Raw genomic sequence first — 15,178 nt, 5'->3', positions numbered from 1 at the left:
TTAATTCGTAAAATGATTCACTGATTCAAATGTTCCGAACAGGTTTTAAACATACGCGCTAAGGACATCTGCTGGTTGTACGCGTGTTAGTGGATTGGAAAGACTTGTTTTATTGCAATCTCTTGAACAATGAACATACAAATGCAATAATAACATATTATTTACATCAAATCAAATACTTGGAGAATCAAATACAATAATAATAATAATAATAATAATTTAAAAAAAAAACATTGAAAAATCGTATCTCTATAATCAAGTAAAATCCAGTTTGTGCTTAAGGAATAGAAAGACTCGAAACACTAGCAATTAAAATAATGTTTTGGAAATTGCCGCCACGTAAATCTTTTTTAAAAGAGTCTAAAATATCTTTACACATTTCTGAATCTTTGCAGAATGTATAGTATGGATCTTAATATATGATAAATGTATTGGTTTTAAATGAAGTTTGTGTTCATGCCAATACAATAGTCGTATTTTATTATGTTGTTAATTTTATTCCTCAGAAACGTACGAACTGAAAATGTAATACAGAATGAGCGGTCGGTGTATGTATTCAGTTTACATGACTTTTATCTTGACGAGTGTGTTCACAAACATTTTGCGGAAGTTGTTTTGGTGTATTTCCGTAGCAAAAGACAAAAATGGCAGAACGAGGATACAGTTTTTCTCTCACAACATTTAGGTAATTCTGTCATTTATAGATTGATATATGGCTGTAATATTTTATTATACATCTATTTTTGCATGCATTCAATGGAAATAGTTGTGTTTTGTCCAACATGTGTGTAAAATGTACTTAATCGTAAGTCACATCGGAGATGCACTGTCACGGTGTTAGTTACTATGAAACTGTATTGACTTTCGGTTCATTTTCCTCTTTCAGTGCTTTGTTTATTAGTTTTTACTCACGTTATTTATTCCTTTGCTTACTGTTTTATCCAGAGTTGAGTATTTACTCTGTTTTACTGCACATTCTGTTCAATTCTGTTGGCTGCGAATATTATCTTGTTTATCCGTTAATCTTTTGTAATGTGTACTATATTCATTGAATTGACAAGCATTTTAAAAAGTATGTTCAAGTTAGTGTGAAGCTTTTGTTTAAACTTAGAATCTGTGAATTTGAAAAAATAAAAATTACATAAGTTCAGAATTAACATGAAGTACATTCATTATAGATCCATATGTCAAAAAAATTGCATTCAGTTTGTTTAGATATGTTTCATATGCTTTTCTCTAATATGTATTTTTTTTTTTTTTTAAATCAACACAGCCCTTCTGGCAAACTGGTGCAGATTGAATATGCTCTGTCCGCTGTAGCAGCCGGTGCTCCATCTGTAGGAATCAAAGGTATGTCTGTAGATCAGTGCATCACAAACTTCACAGACCCTGATGAAATCAGAACATCCATTGAGTTACTGAGTGCTGAATCCAGTATTTGAGTCAATAGCAGACACTCTTAAAGGGTTAGTTCATCAAAAAATGAAAATTATGTCATTAATTACTCACCCTCATGTCGTTCTACAGCCGTAAAACCTTTGTTCATCTTTGCAACACAAATTAAGATATTTTTGATGAAACCTCAGATTTCATCAAAAATATTTTAATTTGTCTTCTGAAGATGAGCGAAGGTCTTACAGGTTTGGAACAACATGAGGGTGAATAATTAATGACAGAAATGTAATTTTTTGGATGAACTAACCCTTTAAGCTTTTGAAATCCAGTTTAAGACTTAGGCTACATTCCTACATTTTTCCATACGTATGCTGCCATTCAATTGTAAATTTGCTTTGAAGGCCCTTTTGTCATTTTTTTGCAGCATCAAATGGAGTTGTGCTGGCAACTGAGAAGAAACAGAAGTCCATATTGTACGATGAACAGAGCGTGCACAAAGTTGAACCAATAACCAAACACATCGGCATGGTGTACAGTGGAATGGGTCCTGACTACAGGTATTAAAAAAGTGCATTATTTATAATGAATGGTTGCTTTGTTCTAAAAATGAAAAGCTTTTAAAATGAGCCCTTCTTGAGTGTTAAGTTGGCACACTGACAGCTGAAATTGCCGTCATCTAGATAGTCTGTAAGGAATGATCTCTCTTGACAGGGTGCTGGTCAGAAGAGCAAGAAAGCTGGCTCAGCAGTATTTCCTGGTATACCAAGAGCCAATCCCCACAGGCCAGCTGGTACAGAGAGTGGCTTCTGTTATGCAAGAATACACACAGTCTGGGTATGTTACTTCTCTAATAATCATACTAGACTTGAATTAGAGCTCTTGTAGTAATTTGTCATGTTTTGTAGAGGTGTGCGCCCATTTGGAGTCTCTCTTCTCATTGCCGGTTGGGACGAGGACCGACCATACTTGTTTCAGTCAGACCCATCGGTACAACAAATAAATATCAATCAAAACATTTTCATCACTGTTTATTGTTTCATTATATTATATTAACATGCAATCTGTCAATCGTGATATCCCACAGGGAGCATACTTCGCCTGGAAAGCCACAGCAATGGGAAAGAACTATGTGAATGGAAAAACGTTCCTTGAAAAAAGGTACTAAAATCGTCAACCTGCGTCTTATGCAGGTTGAACTGTTGTAGTGTATAGATTTTTTGTAAGATTCAAAAATATTTTGCAGAGTTTTTAAAGCATGGCTTTGTATCGTTTTGTTACAGATATAATGAAGATCTGGAGCTTGAAGATGCTATACACACCGCCATCTTAACTTTGAAGGTGAATTAATCTCTAAAAAACTTCCCTATAGCAGATTGCACAAAACAACAACATAATATGGCGTTTTCTTTTTTCCTACAGGAAAGTTTTGAAGGGCAGATGACAGAGGACAATATTGAGGTGGGCATCTGTAATGAAGCAGGATTTCGCAGACTGTCACCTGCTGAGGTGAAGGATTACCTAGCAGCAATTGTTTAAAAACTACAGCACTACAACTGCTTACAGTTTACCATTTCGGTTTGGTTGTTTGTTTAAATGCTGCATTTTTATTATTTGTACATCTGTGTAACTGATTTCTTTATAAAAGGATGTATATTATCAACAGCTGTTATATCCCGTTCATTTCTGACTGTCCTTTGTGATTTTCTACCTGACTGTAATTATGAATTACAATGTAAGGTGTAGGATCTGAAATATTAGTAAAAAGAGTTTGACAGGCAACAAATATGTATTTTGAGGCCTGCTTAGACACAGTACTGTCCATGCTAATGGGGTCTTTCCCTGAGGCTCTGTTTATGTACATTTTTCAACACAGAAGTGTTGGCATAAAGCAAAAAAACTTGTTACTTCACTCCAAAGTGTTGAACAAAGTCTGAAAGGTTGTAAACCTCTCCATATCCCACTCGGGCATCCATGCAGATAAAGTCATCAAGATTCATTTTAGTCTCTATGAAAAGGACACAATATACAGTATAAGAGGAAGAAACCAAATTATGATATTGCATCTAATAAACACATAATTTAAAACAAACCTGATGTCTCCAAACAAGGATATGCTGGAGGTGGCATACGCCAGTTCCCGTCAGAATCCTTCATGTGTGAACGGTCAGAAGCAAATTTTTTCAAGTAGGTGTCCCCTGGTATGACACGAAGCTTCCTAAATCACAGACAATCATATTTGACTGTATTATCCTAAGATTGATATGGCTAGTATTATAAATGCTTTGATAAAATGCAGTTCAGATCAGATACTTCTTAGCTGACCTCCAGAAAGCACGTTTTAAATGCTCATCAGAATGAAAGGCCTCCTTTGAGTATACATCAAGTGAACAAGGGAAGGGAAGGACGGTGTCTAGATCATATATAAAGCTTTGTCCTTGTTTATTTGTGTGTAGAAGAACAACATGGTAATCCTAAAGGCAAGTGCACAAAAATCTTACATTAGTACAAGGTAAATATATCAATAATTATTTTCCTTATTAAAAAAAATGTTCTTACCCAGATTACTGGTTCATCACCTCGACTGGATTTTTGTTTCCAAATGGGTATCTGCAAATTTCACATATATAAAAACTGTACAGTACACTACCATAGTTATTATATTTACGTATAGACATATAGTACATAAGCCTCACCATTTTTCTTTCGTTAGATATAAAAACTGCATAGAACTCGTCCAACGAGCAGGTCCCCTGATCCTTGACATATTCACACAATTTCCACACATTCTCCTCACTGCAGAGAAAAATAAATAAACGTGCTGTGTATTTAATAAGAAATGTAGGTACTGATGTTGTCATCACACTTACCAGTAACAGCTGGTGTATACACATTGGTTCCTAGACGGAGTGATAACTGTATATTCAGACGAAGTGCTTTCTTTATTCATTCTTTCCCTCCACAAATTATACTACGCGGTATTTTAACTATAACGACATTACGGGAAAAAAAATACAATATAATAATAAAGCGATTTACGTTGCAATCGTAGAACAACGATAGGTGTCTGTTACATTTTATTTTGTCCGTAAGGATCTTTGGGCAGATTTGTCGTTCCGGCGTGTCAATGTGCGAACATTCAATCCTCATGTGAATTGCAAATGTGATGTGCACGATTATCACTATGATTGTTGAACGCATTTGCTGACTAAAAGCACAATTAGAAAACCCGTTAGCGAGAGATAATGTGCAATTAAACACCTCTCTCAAATAAATATAGGCCTAAATAAATATTCTAGGACACTTTTTTGTTTGTTTTTGGTTTTCATTTTCCATTTGTGCTATGTGTTTTGTGCCAAGAGCCTTCTACCGCACTCACTGAATTTTAAGATTTACGCATTTCAATTAATAGTCAAATTGAATTGAATAATCCTAAGAATTTTAAATTAGTAAAAAAAAAAAAAAAAATAGAGCTAATAAAACATTTTGTATAAATCTTAATGGAACAAGGCAATTGACCATTTAGCTTATGTGATTAAAAAAAAATGAAAATATGTTTAAATTTAAGATTTATATAAAATGTTTTATTAAGGTCTAGGTTTGTTTACTCGTTTAGAATTCTTAATTCATAATATGAATAATATGTAAGGATTATTCAGTTCAATTTTATGGAATTTTACTATTAATTGAAATAGTAAATCTTAAAAAAAAGGCTTAAAATGTTTTTTGACTTATATGAACAGGACACTGGCACAGAGCCTACATGATTATATTGATTATGTTAATAAATAAATACATGTAGTCTATGACAAATCTTTGTTAAAATAATTTGTACAATATTTAAATATACCCAACCTAATTATCTTTTTATGTTCAACTTTTCAGTCACAAAGATACATTTTTTTATTTATTTATCTGTGTTAGGCTATACATTACTGTTCAAAAGTTGGGGTCAGTATGATTTTTTTTTTTTTAATGAATTAATACTTTTATTCATCACAGATCCATTAAATTCGTCAAAATTGACAATAAAGTCATAATGTTACAGAATATTAAGCTTTCAAATAAATGCTGTTTTCTATTAATCATGAATTCTGAAAAAAAAAAAAAAAAAAAAAAAAAATCACACTTTACATAAAAATATTAAGCAGCACAACTTCAACATTGATAATAATAAGTGATGTTTCTTGAGCAACACAATATAACTGTATTTACTGTATTTTGATCAAATAAATGCAACATTGTGAGAACAAGAGACTTATTTCAAAAACATTAAAAAAAAAAATAAAAAAAAGAAAAGAAAAAAAAAAAAAAATCGAAACAACTCCAAACTTTTGAACGGTATATAGACCAATATTATAAAGTGAAAAGCTTATATTGTCACACAGAAACTGAGCAATGGCCCACTACAACCAGTTAACCATTCAAATCAAGTCTATACACACCAAAACATATGAAATATTCAAGGCCAGGCTTTTTTCGAAGTACATAAATAAACAAATAAATGCTGATATTTCTAGCAACTCCATTTGTTAGTAGGCCTAGCAAGTCGTAGTTACCAAAAGCTGTCTTCATTTCATACTTGCGTCATTAAATTAAATAACTTAATAAATAATACCTATATTAAATGAATTAAACAAACAGATTTTGTAATAGGCTCCAGACTTTTAGTGTGCTGAATTAACTTACAATATATACTGAATTAGGCTACTGTATTTAATTTAAGGAGCAAATATAATCCACCTTTATTTGTACAGTAACATCAAGGCCTATTATTTACTGTGGGTGGTTAGGCCACTTCATTTGTCCAAAACAAACAAGAGACATAAAATTAAAATAGGCCCAATGTTTTAGACTGCTATTTCTTTAAAACAAAGTAGCTAACTCACCAATTTACCTCATTTTTGTTGCAAATACCTGCCAATGCATATTTTAGAGGAATATAGCCTAAGAAACCGCCCCGCCATTAACACCTCGTTTTTATGAACAGCACATACTAATGGCATGCAACACTTATAGACCAATTGAAAGCTACAGCCTGGATATAAATGGAGCCTGAACTTGTCAGCCTTCAGTCTGAGTTTGGAAAAGGAGATCATCATGACTAACGGAATCAACGAAAGATTCAGCACTTTGCTGGCACAATCAAGCGTCGTTCCAAGGAAGAAGTACAAAAAATACTCTACAGGAACATACATCGGACTTATTGCTTATGCGATTCTAGATTCACCGGAGAAGATGCTCACATTCAAACAGGTAAAATAACCGCCTAAAAAGTCGTGAATTAGCCTGTCGAAGTAAGATTTACTAGTGTTGTCTTCCATTTCTATGAAGTAGGCTAACATTTTACCTTATTTGTACAGATAATGAAGAAGCTGGAGCCATTTGTCTTCGGAGACAAAAAAGGCATTGAGAACAACATCAGAGTCTGCTTATCGTCTAACAGGTGTTTTGCAAAGGTGCGTTTATTAGGCCTAATTGTCTTTGACTATTTATAACCTATTTTATCACAATGAGTGCATTTGTGTAATGTAACGTTTTAATTTTTTGTGTGTTTAAAGGTGCCAGTCGATCCGGATTATCCAAATCCTAAAAAGAACTTCTGGAAAGTGGATGAGAGTGGCATCACTGCAAAAATGTTTCGTCGACATTTCAAATACATAATGAACGTGTTCCCTGGCCTATCCATTCAGGCACATCGGGTGGATGAATGTGAAGATAATTCTTATGCTCCTGAGCCTCTCAAGCCAGTTTGCACAGTCCAAGAAAACAAAATCGACGTCAAATTTTCAGGCCCATTTTCCATAGAATCACTACTAAAGAGCGACCGCGAAGTGAAGCGCATGCGCAGCACGCGTTTGGAGGAACATAGACGCTACATAGACCCACAGTGTGGAGCGACCAAGAGAAAAAACTTTTATGAATACAACACCGTGGAGTGTTATTACCCTGTGTCAGCAGTGGGAAGTCAGTTTGTCTCCGCAAAAAGACCTCGTATTTCTTCAGGATCTTCGTTTGGACTGTCTTCGCCTCCACAGATCACATATGATCACCCTGTTCTCCTCAGATCTCCTTTCATGTATGATGCTAGATATGTCAGGTGGTGAACTTCCAGAATGACCAAATGTAAATATTCTGAAATTGCACTTTGTTTTTGTTGTTCACTTTTCTTTTTTTTTTTTTCTTTTTTTTTTAATAAAACGATGTTCTTTGCATTCGTGATTGTTGTTTACTTGATTACAGATCTGAAGGCATTTAGGCCTACTGATAGGCCTATCTAGGCTAATGTAAAAACGTTATTTTATTAATATAGCCTAGTGTATATGCAAATAATAATTGTACATTTATATACCATAGCCTAGACCTAATAGTTTAATAGGCCTAGTGCCTATAATATACTTTTCAGTATAATTTATTTGTAGAGTAGCAAATTATTTCTAATAGCAGATTATTTCAGTCTGATGATGATAATAATACAATATCTAGGCTACTTAAAGTCTGAAATACCATCTTAAATATTTGTATCTTTATAACCTATAGAGACAAGGAACTTGCAGTCATACAAGTAAACTAAAATTAAATCATTACCCATATTTAGCTTGAAATGGGGAAAAAAAAAAAAAAATGTTATGACAGTTGAGGCATCTATAGGCCTACACCTTTTCTACTTCTATTTACTTATTTTTATTGAAGCCCATGTTTCAGTATATTTGCTAATGAACCTAAATCAATCACAAACATTCACAAAACATTTTAAAAGTGAGATCTCAGAATACAGGGCATTTGAGATACATTAGCATTAAAATAATGTTTGTGCTCGAAAAGCAAAACAGGTCGATCAGTATGTTAATCAGTGATTAGCACATCATCCAAGATAATGTTCATATAATAGTGGAGACGATTTCCCGTCAAAACAGGTTTACTTTCAGCCACAGGTCTGTCTTCGCATTTGCCACGAGGTGGCAGTATAATGCTACAGTTTTTTTCAACTGCTTACACACAAAATCCTTACTTGTCACACAATTTCTGAAACCTGACACTCAAACAGCAGAACCACACACCAAATCTGCAAAACCACACACTAATTCTTGGCCTTTGACTCATTTTTCAATTTCATAAAACACTTTTTGCAAAACACAACACACAATTCTCTATGTCTAACACACAAAAATCTAACAGGAAGTATCTTGATTTCCTTTTTCAAACACAACCAATCAAAATGCCACACTAATTCACCAGCGCCTCACACTAACTCCTCACATGTGCAAACACTTATTGCTTTACTTAGTTTTTTTTTTCAACTGCTTACACACAAAATCTTTACTTGTCACAAAATGGCAAATGTGTTTGCAAAGTAAGACAAATGTTTGCTTTTGAGATGTGTTTGTGATATTTTGAATTCAGTGTTTCATTTTGCAAGAGATGTGAGGCATTTTGCATTTTGTGTGTGCAATTTTTGGATTTGTGTGTAAATGTTTGAAAAAAAAAATGAGACAAAGTTTTGAAAATGTGTGTATGCAAAAAAACTGTAATGTAGGATATTGACGTAGGCTATATTACTTTACAGGAATAAAAGAACATTGATTTATTAATTCATTCACTATATATACCTAAACACGGGTAGTACAGCTCAGAAATGAACCTAGCTAGACCAAAACACATTCACATTATGAAAATATTAAATAAACGAGGAAAATACAGTATGTGCAATAACACATAGGCCTATTTTTAACTTATGGAACATTAAAATATCTGAAAATAACCTTTAAAATGTAAGAATTTGCTTTAATATCCTAAGAATGTCAATACAAAATATGTTTAAAGGTAACTAATTTATGTTATTTACTTATCTTCAACATAACCCATATTTTAAAAGGCTGATGTCAGTTTTGGCCTGTACACGTTTCAAAGTCAAAGGCTTTTTAATAGTTTTGTGTAGTTTCCACAGAAGATATTGTCTTCTGTATCGATTTTAAATGGTGGAGCAGTAACTTTGATGGCTTAAAACCTCTGTGTCCAACAATTTTGACATTATGTTTTCACTATTTACACCATGATTCTTTACCCATTTTTCACCCAAAAAGCTCAAGAACACTGATTAGTATATGATTGTGACTTAAATATTTCTGTCCTAATATTTATGCTGGTCAATCCCGTTCATTGAGGTGACACCGTTTGGACTGACAACTGACCATGCAAAGATAAGGGATGGCAAATACACGACTAAAACTGTTTGTCTTGCTTAAAATAGATACTCAGCTTGATGCTCTTTCCCCTCTTGTTTGGTTGTACAAGGGTTGCGAGAAAAAAACTGTATCAGCATTTATCTTTAAGAACTTACAGCACTTGTGTGGACAGATGGACGGATGCTCTAAAGTATTTTTGAAACTAATGATACACAGTTATGCCCTCTTCTGTGCCCACATCTTGATGTTGTGACTGTCCTGCTATAACATATTCTCTCATGTATGAGTACACAGGCCTGTGTTATTTTGGTGAGTGTAGGTGGTATCTACAGGCATTATAAAATTCCTTCTGCACCTCCATCATGATGGTGGTGCTCTGGTATTCATACAGCAGTAGGCTACATACAGATGGAGAGATATCAATATAGAGATTATTGCACATTAAACACAGGTATTATCAGGAAGTAGGCCTAGTCTTATTCTCTAGTCAATTAATACTTGTCTCAGACATGTTTGGTTTTACAGAGTCATGTTGGAGCTGATGTTACTTGCACTCTACAAAAAAATAAAAATAAAATAGGTTCAAAAAGGTTCTAAGGAGAAATGTCTTAAATTATTGCATAGCCTAATACTTTCATGTTTAACAGGTTATTTCATTGTTTTTCTAGTGATAAGGAATGTTTACAAGCTGTTAATTCATACAATAAATGAATGAAAAGTAAAAATGAATTAAAACAAATGAATTAATTAAAACTAAATCCATAAAATTATTCCATATAGAAACCCTTAAACATTGCCTGACAGGGTTTTATTTAGAAGCTTTTCTCCTAAAGGCACGTTTACACAAAGGACGATAACTATAACGATAACAATAACAATAACAATAAAGATATAGTTCTTCTAAGTATAAAAGAATAGCAGAGTCAACTCCACCACAAGCACGCCCATTTCCCTAAACTATAAACACTATTCCCCTGTTTTGACACACAAGTCAGATTTGTTGAACTGTCACTGCAAAACTCTACACACAAATCCCTTAATTTCTCATTGCCTAGACCATGTTGTCATTTAGAAAGCACTAGCATTCAATATTGTTCACTCAAGTCGGCATAGCTTGCACACAGTTACCCACGTGGAAACACTAAGAGTCAAAATTTATCAAACACCAATCAGAACCTTGAATAGAGAGATAAAAGAACCCCAGTCAGTTCATTCAGTTTTGGAACAATGGATCCAGAGAAACGTGATTGAAAAGGTCGAGGACACCAGAGAGGAGGAGGAAGAGGATGAGCAAGAGCAGTAAGGAGTGGAGGAAGAGGTGAAGGAAGAGGAGGAGGACGAGGATGAGGGGCAAAGAGACAAGGAGTCTCAGATGAAATTCGTGCCACTAGTTGACCATGTCCTTGTCCATGGTATGACTATGAGGGAGGCTGGGCAATGAGTTCAGCCAAACTTAAGTTGCTTCACCGTCGCCTCGATCATAAGAACCTTCAGGGAGGAAAATAGGTGTACTCTACTGTAACTTCTGAGAGCTGTACTCTGTTACATCAAATTGCCTTACATACAGATAGAGTTTCTGTCTGCTTACATTTTGTAAAAAGGATGTGTTACAGTTACAGTAATCAGTACTTCTATTTTTGTAGGACACGATGGAATGGAAGAACGCATTTCAGTTGATGCGTGCCAGGGGTGGATCAGGCATGCTAGAGGATTTTACCCCCACTGCCTGGATAGGGCCGGTACAGCCTGTGATGTTGACGAGATTCTCTGGCCTGTCCCAGACCAAAGATGTGATGCTGGTGCAGAATATTTTTTGTTTGGTGTATTGTACTGTACAGTACATTAAGGAATAAAAATGTGCAAATGCATACACATGTGTTCATCATGTGAAAACTTCCTTGAGGGGGAGAACCACAAGCAACACAACTTATTACTGGGTTTTGGTTTTTGTAGTATTGTTTGAATTTATCTCACCAGTGTGTAAGACTATGTTGCAGTGTGTGTGTTTTTCATGGCTTGTGTGTGATGTCTGAGGGCAAAGTTTGGTTTTTCAGCAAGAGTGAATGTTTTTGAGTGTAGAGCTTAATTTTGACCTGAAAATAGGATGTTTGGGGAATTGGGTGAGACGTTATGGTTTTGTGTTTACTGTTTTGAGAACATGAGGCATAGTTTCAAGAAATGTGTTTAAGCAATCGAGAAAAAACTGTAAAGAGCTCGAACATTTAAAGCGGCAGACAACAAAATACAGCGCAAGCTTAGTATAAACAGAACGATATTTTCCGCCGGTGTGGACACTAATCATTATAGCTTTCTGTATGCTATAGTTACCATTTTTGGTGTGAATGGGTGTTACAGTTTTTTTCAACTGTTTACACACAAAATCCTTACTTGTCACACAATTTCTGAAATCTGACACTCAAACAGCAGAACCACACACCAAATCTGCAAAACCACACATTAATTCTCAGCCTTTGACTCATTTTTCAATTTCATAAAACACGTTTTGCAAAACACAACACACAATTCTCCATGTAACACACAAAAATCTAACAGAAAGTATCTTGATTTCCTTTTTCAAACACAACCAATCAAAACGCCACACTAATTCAACAGTGCCTCACAATAACACCTCACATGTGCAAACACTTATTGCTTTACTTAACACCAACCAATCATGGCTTTAGAATAGGCCTATAAATAGGCCAATGGTCAAGTTATAGGTTTTGAACAACTTTTCTGTTGTCTACTTGCTTCCATATTCATAATTTCTAAAACCTATTGAGGATTATTTCTCCACATGGTGCTGGAAAGTGCATGATCGTCATCCCTATGTCAACATAACACTTCTCCAGGCAATCTAGGAGGCATGTGGAGACACTGACGCTGCCTCCATTCAAGGATACGCAAGAGAGAACATAGCATGTGATGTGAAAGAAGTATTATGGCCGGACCCAGCCAGGAGGAGAGATTGAGCCTAGATACACCCAACCATCTCGCCCACCAACAAACACACTCACAATAAACACATGCTGGGTTTCCATGTTTTATGGGGACATTCCACAGGCGTAATGGTTTTTATACTGTACAAACTGTATATTGTACCCCCCTACACTAACCTTACCACTAGATCTACCCATGACAGAAAACATTCTGCTATTTTAGATGTTCAGAAAACATCATTCTGTATGATTTATATATAAGCTTGTTTCCTCATGGTGACTTTAAAAATGTCCCCACAAAGTCAAAATGCACTGGTATTACTTTACTTGTGGGGACATTTACCAGGAAACACATACACACCATTCCTTTGGAATATATATATATATATTTTTCCAACTACACATGGTTGCTGTATTTATTTTCTTTTGTATGGTGCAATACTGTATTCACAACCACAAATGCTTACAGTAAAAAAAAAAAAAAAAAGTTTCAATCTTGCTTTCATGCTTACCATGAATTTTCAACATCTCTCTGCCAATTACTTTCAATCTTGTACAGAAATGTACATAGCAGCTTGTGAAAGATGAGCTTTAGGTTTTGAATAACTGTGTATATATGATATATCCAAAAATAGAATATTATGGCAAATGTGTTTGCAAAGTAAGACAAATGTTTGCTTTTGAGATGTGTTTGTGATATTTTGAATTCAGTGTTTCATTTTGCAAGAGATGTGAGGCATTTTGCATTTTGTGTGTGCAATTCTTGGATTTGTGTGTAAAGTTTTGAAAAAAAAGAGACAAAGTTTTGAAAATGTGTGTAAGCAGTTGAAAAAAAACTGTAAGTGTCTGCCTTGGACTGTCAGAATTAGCAGCGTGGTGGTGATGGCCACACCAGATTATGACACCTCAACCATCCGTCTGACTGACGAGGATTAGCCTGCGGGAAAGGATTTAAAAGGCTTCAAATTTGTTTGTGTGTCTGCTGTAGAATTTTGCCTATGTGTTCGATCCACAAAATATTTGCTATGAAAAAGACTAGATCCATTTTTTTCCTAATAAAATAGCTAAATAATAAGGATAACAGGGGAAAATGAAAACATGGTGTGTTTTATTTTGGATATTTTTTTTAACAGACTAATGTCTCGTAAAGTAACCGGCCATTGACACTACAGTCTTATTTCACGACGCTGAGATAAGAAGATAAAAACTGTCTTACTCCATGCTGCTGCGGTGAGCCCCGCCCATCACAGACGCGCCAGTCACGTTGGCCACGTCTTCATGAGTACGTGAGGTCATCCACGTTTGACACACCTCAGTAGTGTTCTTAAGCAATGCAGGTGATTTACGCTGCGCTGGTAGGGCTGAGTGAGTGAGTATTGTGATCCAGCGTTTCTACATCTTATGGGTGGGCCGAGGGCTTTAACATCATATTAACCCTATAATGCCCGATTTATAAAATCCCAAATAAAAGAAAATGTATTTATTTGTTTTTACAAAGGACAGAGTATTACATTTGTGTCCTCAATATATTTCCCGATAAAGACTTGACCTTTAATTAGAAATTAAGTTAACTTGGGTTTATGATCCTGTGATCATGTGCCTTTGTTTTGATGCTGTGAGCATGCTGTGTGGACAGGAGAGGAAAATCACACAAAGTCCTATGACTGGCTATAAGGTCAAAAGGTGGATAAAATGATTAACAGACAGATTGCACTAGCAAGGCAGCTGTGTCCATAATACCGCAGCACTGGAGTAATTATTACCAATGCCTTTGGCTCTGGTTTACCGTAAAATCAGTGGGTATACCTACTTTATTTATCACTTTATTTGCTCAACCTGCAAACTAAGACACTTGAATACTTTCCTTGAGTGTTTATTCTTATGGCCACTGTAAAGTGTGAGCTTTGCAGAAGGGCAAAACATTTCATTTGTACTTCTCAGCACTATAAGGTGATACTTCCATCATGGGATTTGCCGAGCACTCGATTTTCAAGCACTACACAGTCTCTGCCAGAGAAACCTGCAGAACCAATCTCTTCAGCTGTGGTAGATGAACCAGAAGGTGAATATCTGAATTGTTTTTTCAGAAATTCCAAACCCAGTTTTCCTGTTTCCAGTAATATCAATATCCGTGGCCCTCCTGTGGTGCAGCAGTCCTGTTTGGCCTCAACAGTTTCCCCATCTAATAAAATACATGGAAATATAATGGGTATACTAAACACTAATGTATGTTGTCGATTCATGCATGACAAAAATAATTATCACCTTTCTAGACTGTTGTTTTGCAGTCAAGCAATATTTAAAACCTAAAGATTTAGCATGGACAAGATGGTTGCTGGTTACCTTGTAGTGTCGCCTTCAGCAAGTTGTTAGTGAATGAGTTTAGGTCCTGTTTTAATGGTTATTTTCATGGAAAACAAAACAATGTCAGGTCAGAGCAATTTTCCACTTCAGTAATTGGTTGCATCTTATCAGCAGAGGCAATGACCTGTAGCAGGAATGCTACCATGTTGCCAGGTCAGAGTAAAGTGGACATGGTGGACCAGAAGCAGTTTTCATGTATGTGATCCCATCCAGGCCCTCTGTATCAGGTGAATTAGCTCTGGTACAATAACACTTAGGAAATCAATCCACTTTCACCAGTTGGTGAAGATGGAGCTG

General features: G+C 35.2%; 3 protein-coding genes across 6 annotated transcripts; 2 read left to right on the top strand and 1 right to left on the bottom strand.

Annotated features, from left to right (window-relative positions):
- The first annotated feature begins 567 nt into the window (after positions 1-567).
- On the top strand, positions 568-3,055 carry psma2b (proteasome 20S subunit alpha 2b). The gene is made up of 8 exons (XM_051872310.1): positions 568-685; positions 1,274-1,350; positions 1,820-1,952; positions 2,107-2,229; positions 2,301-2,382; positions 2,480-2,553; positions 2,676-2,733; positions 2,815-3,055. Exons 1-8 carry the CDS (start codon positions 645-647, stop codon positions 2,929-2,931), a joined length of 705 nt encoding a protein of 234 aa, XP_051728270.1. The 5' UTR covers positions 568-644; the 3' UTR covers positions 2,932-3,055.
- Positions 2,813-15,005, bottom strand: ntaq1 (N-terminal glutamine amidase 1). 4 transcript variants are annotated; one of them, XM_051872312.1, is made up of 7 exons: positions 14,861-15,005; positions 13,734-14,699; positions 4,089-4,188; positions 3,952-4,002; positions 3,718-3,866; positions 3,486-3,610; positions 2,813-3,400 (listed from the first exon to the last, which is right to left on the bottom strand). In XM_051872312.1, the coding sequence occupies exons 2-7, from the start codon at positions 13,811-13,813 to the stop codon at positions 3,297-3,299; spliced, it is 609 nt and encodes a 202-aa protein (XP_051728272.1). In that variant the 5' UTR covers positions 13,814-14,699; positions 14,861-15,005; the 3' UTR covers positions 2,813-3,296. The 4 variants fall into 4 exon arrangements, with proteins under 4 accessions (XP_051728272.1, XP_051728273.1, XP_051728274.1 ...); XM_051872313.1 differs by lacking the exons at positions 13,734-14,699; positions 14,861-15,005 and adding an exon at positions 6,290-6,396; XM_051872314.1 differs by lacking the exons at positions 13,734-14,699; positions 14,861-15,005 and adding an exon at positions 6,282-6,375.
- LOC127500794 (forkhead box protein H1-like) lies at positions 6,396-7,578 on the top strand. Its single transcript, XM_051872307.1, has 3 exons — positions 6,396-6,648; positions 6,756-6,851; positions 6,954-7,578. Exons 1-3 carry the CDS (start codon positions 6,493-6,495, stop codon positions 7,497-7,499), a joined length of 798 nt encoding a protein of 265 aa, XP_051728267.1. The 5' UTR covers positions 6,396-6,492; the 3' UTR covers positions 7,500-7,578.
- Positions 15,006-15,178: the final 173 nt, after the last annotated feature.

Source organism: Ctenopharyngodon idella, chromosome 19 (assembly GCF_019924925.1).
Source record: "Ctenopharyngodon idella isolate HZGC_01 chromosome 19, HZGC01, whole genome shotgun sequence".
Lineage (NCBI taxonomy): Eukaryota > Metazoa > Chordata > Actinopteri > Cypriniformes > Xenocyprididae > Ctenopharyngodon > Ctenopharyngodon idella.
Note: the sequence above shows the minus strand (reverse complement) of the source record. Positions and strands in the feature narration are given on the sequence as shown.

Bases quoted from the DNA above. Each gene is read 5' to 3' on its own strand.
- psma2b (XM_051872310.1), top strand. From the start codon at position 645: ATGGCAGAACGAGGATACAGTTTTTCTCTCACAACATTTAG. The intron at 686-1,273 runs GTAATTCTGTCA...AAATCAACACAG, and splicing joins TTTTCTCTCACAACATTTAG to CCCTTCTGGCAAACTGGTGC. The intron at 2,554-2,675 runs GTACTAAAATCG...GTTTTGTTACAG, and splicing joins AAAACGTTCCTTGAAAAAAG to ATATAATGAAGATCTGGAGC.
- LOC127500794 (XM_051872307.1), top strand. From the start codon at position 6,493: ATGACTAACGGAATCAACGAAAGATTCAGCACTTTGCTGGCACAATCA. The intron at 6,649-6,755 runs GTAAAATAACCG...TTATTTGTACAG, and splicing joins AGATGCTCACATTCAAACAG to ATAATGAAGAAGCTGGAGCC. The intron at 6,852-6,953 runs GTGCGTTTATTA...GTGTGTTTAAAG, and splicing joins CTAACAGGTGTTTTGCAAAG to GTGCCAGTCGATCCGGATTA.
- ntaq1 (XM_051872312.1), bottom strand. From the start codon at position 13,813: ATGACCTCACGTACTCATGAAGACGTGGCCAACGTGACTGGCGCGTCT. The intron at 4,189-13,733 runs GTAAGACAGTTT...TTTTCTCTGCAG, and splicing joins GCTCACCGCAGCAGCATGGA to TGAGGAGAATGTGTGGAAAT. The intron at 3,401-3,485 runs GTTTGTTTTAAA...TCCTTTTCATAG, and splicing joins TCCTTGTTTGGAGACATCAG to AGACTAAAATGAATCTTGAT.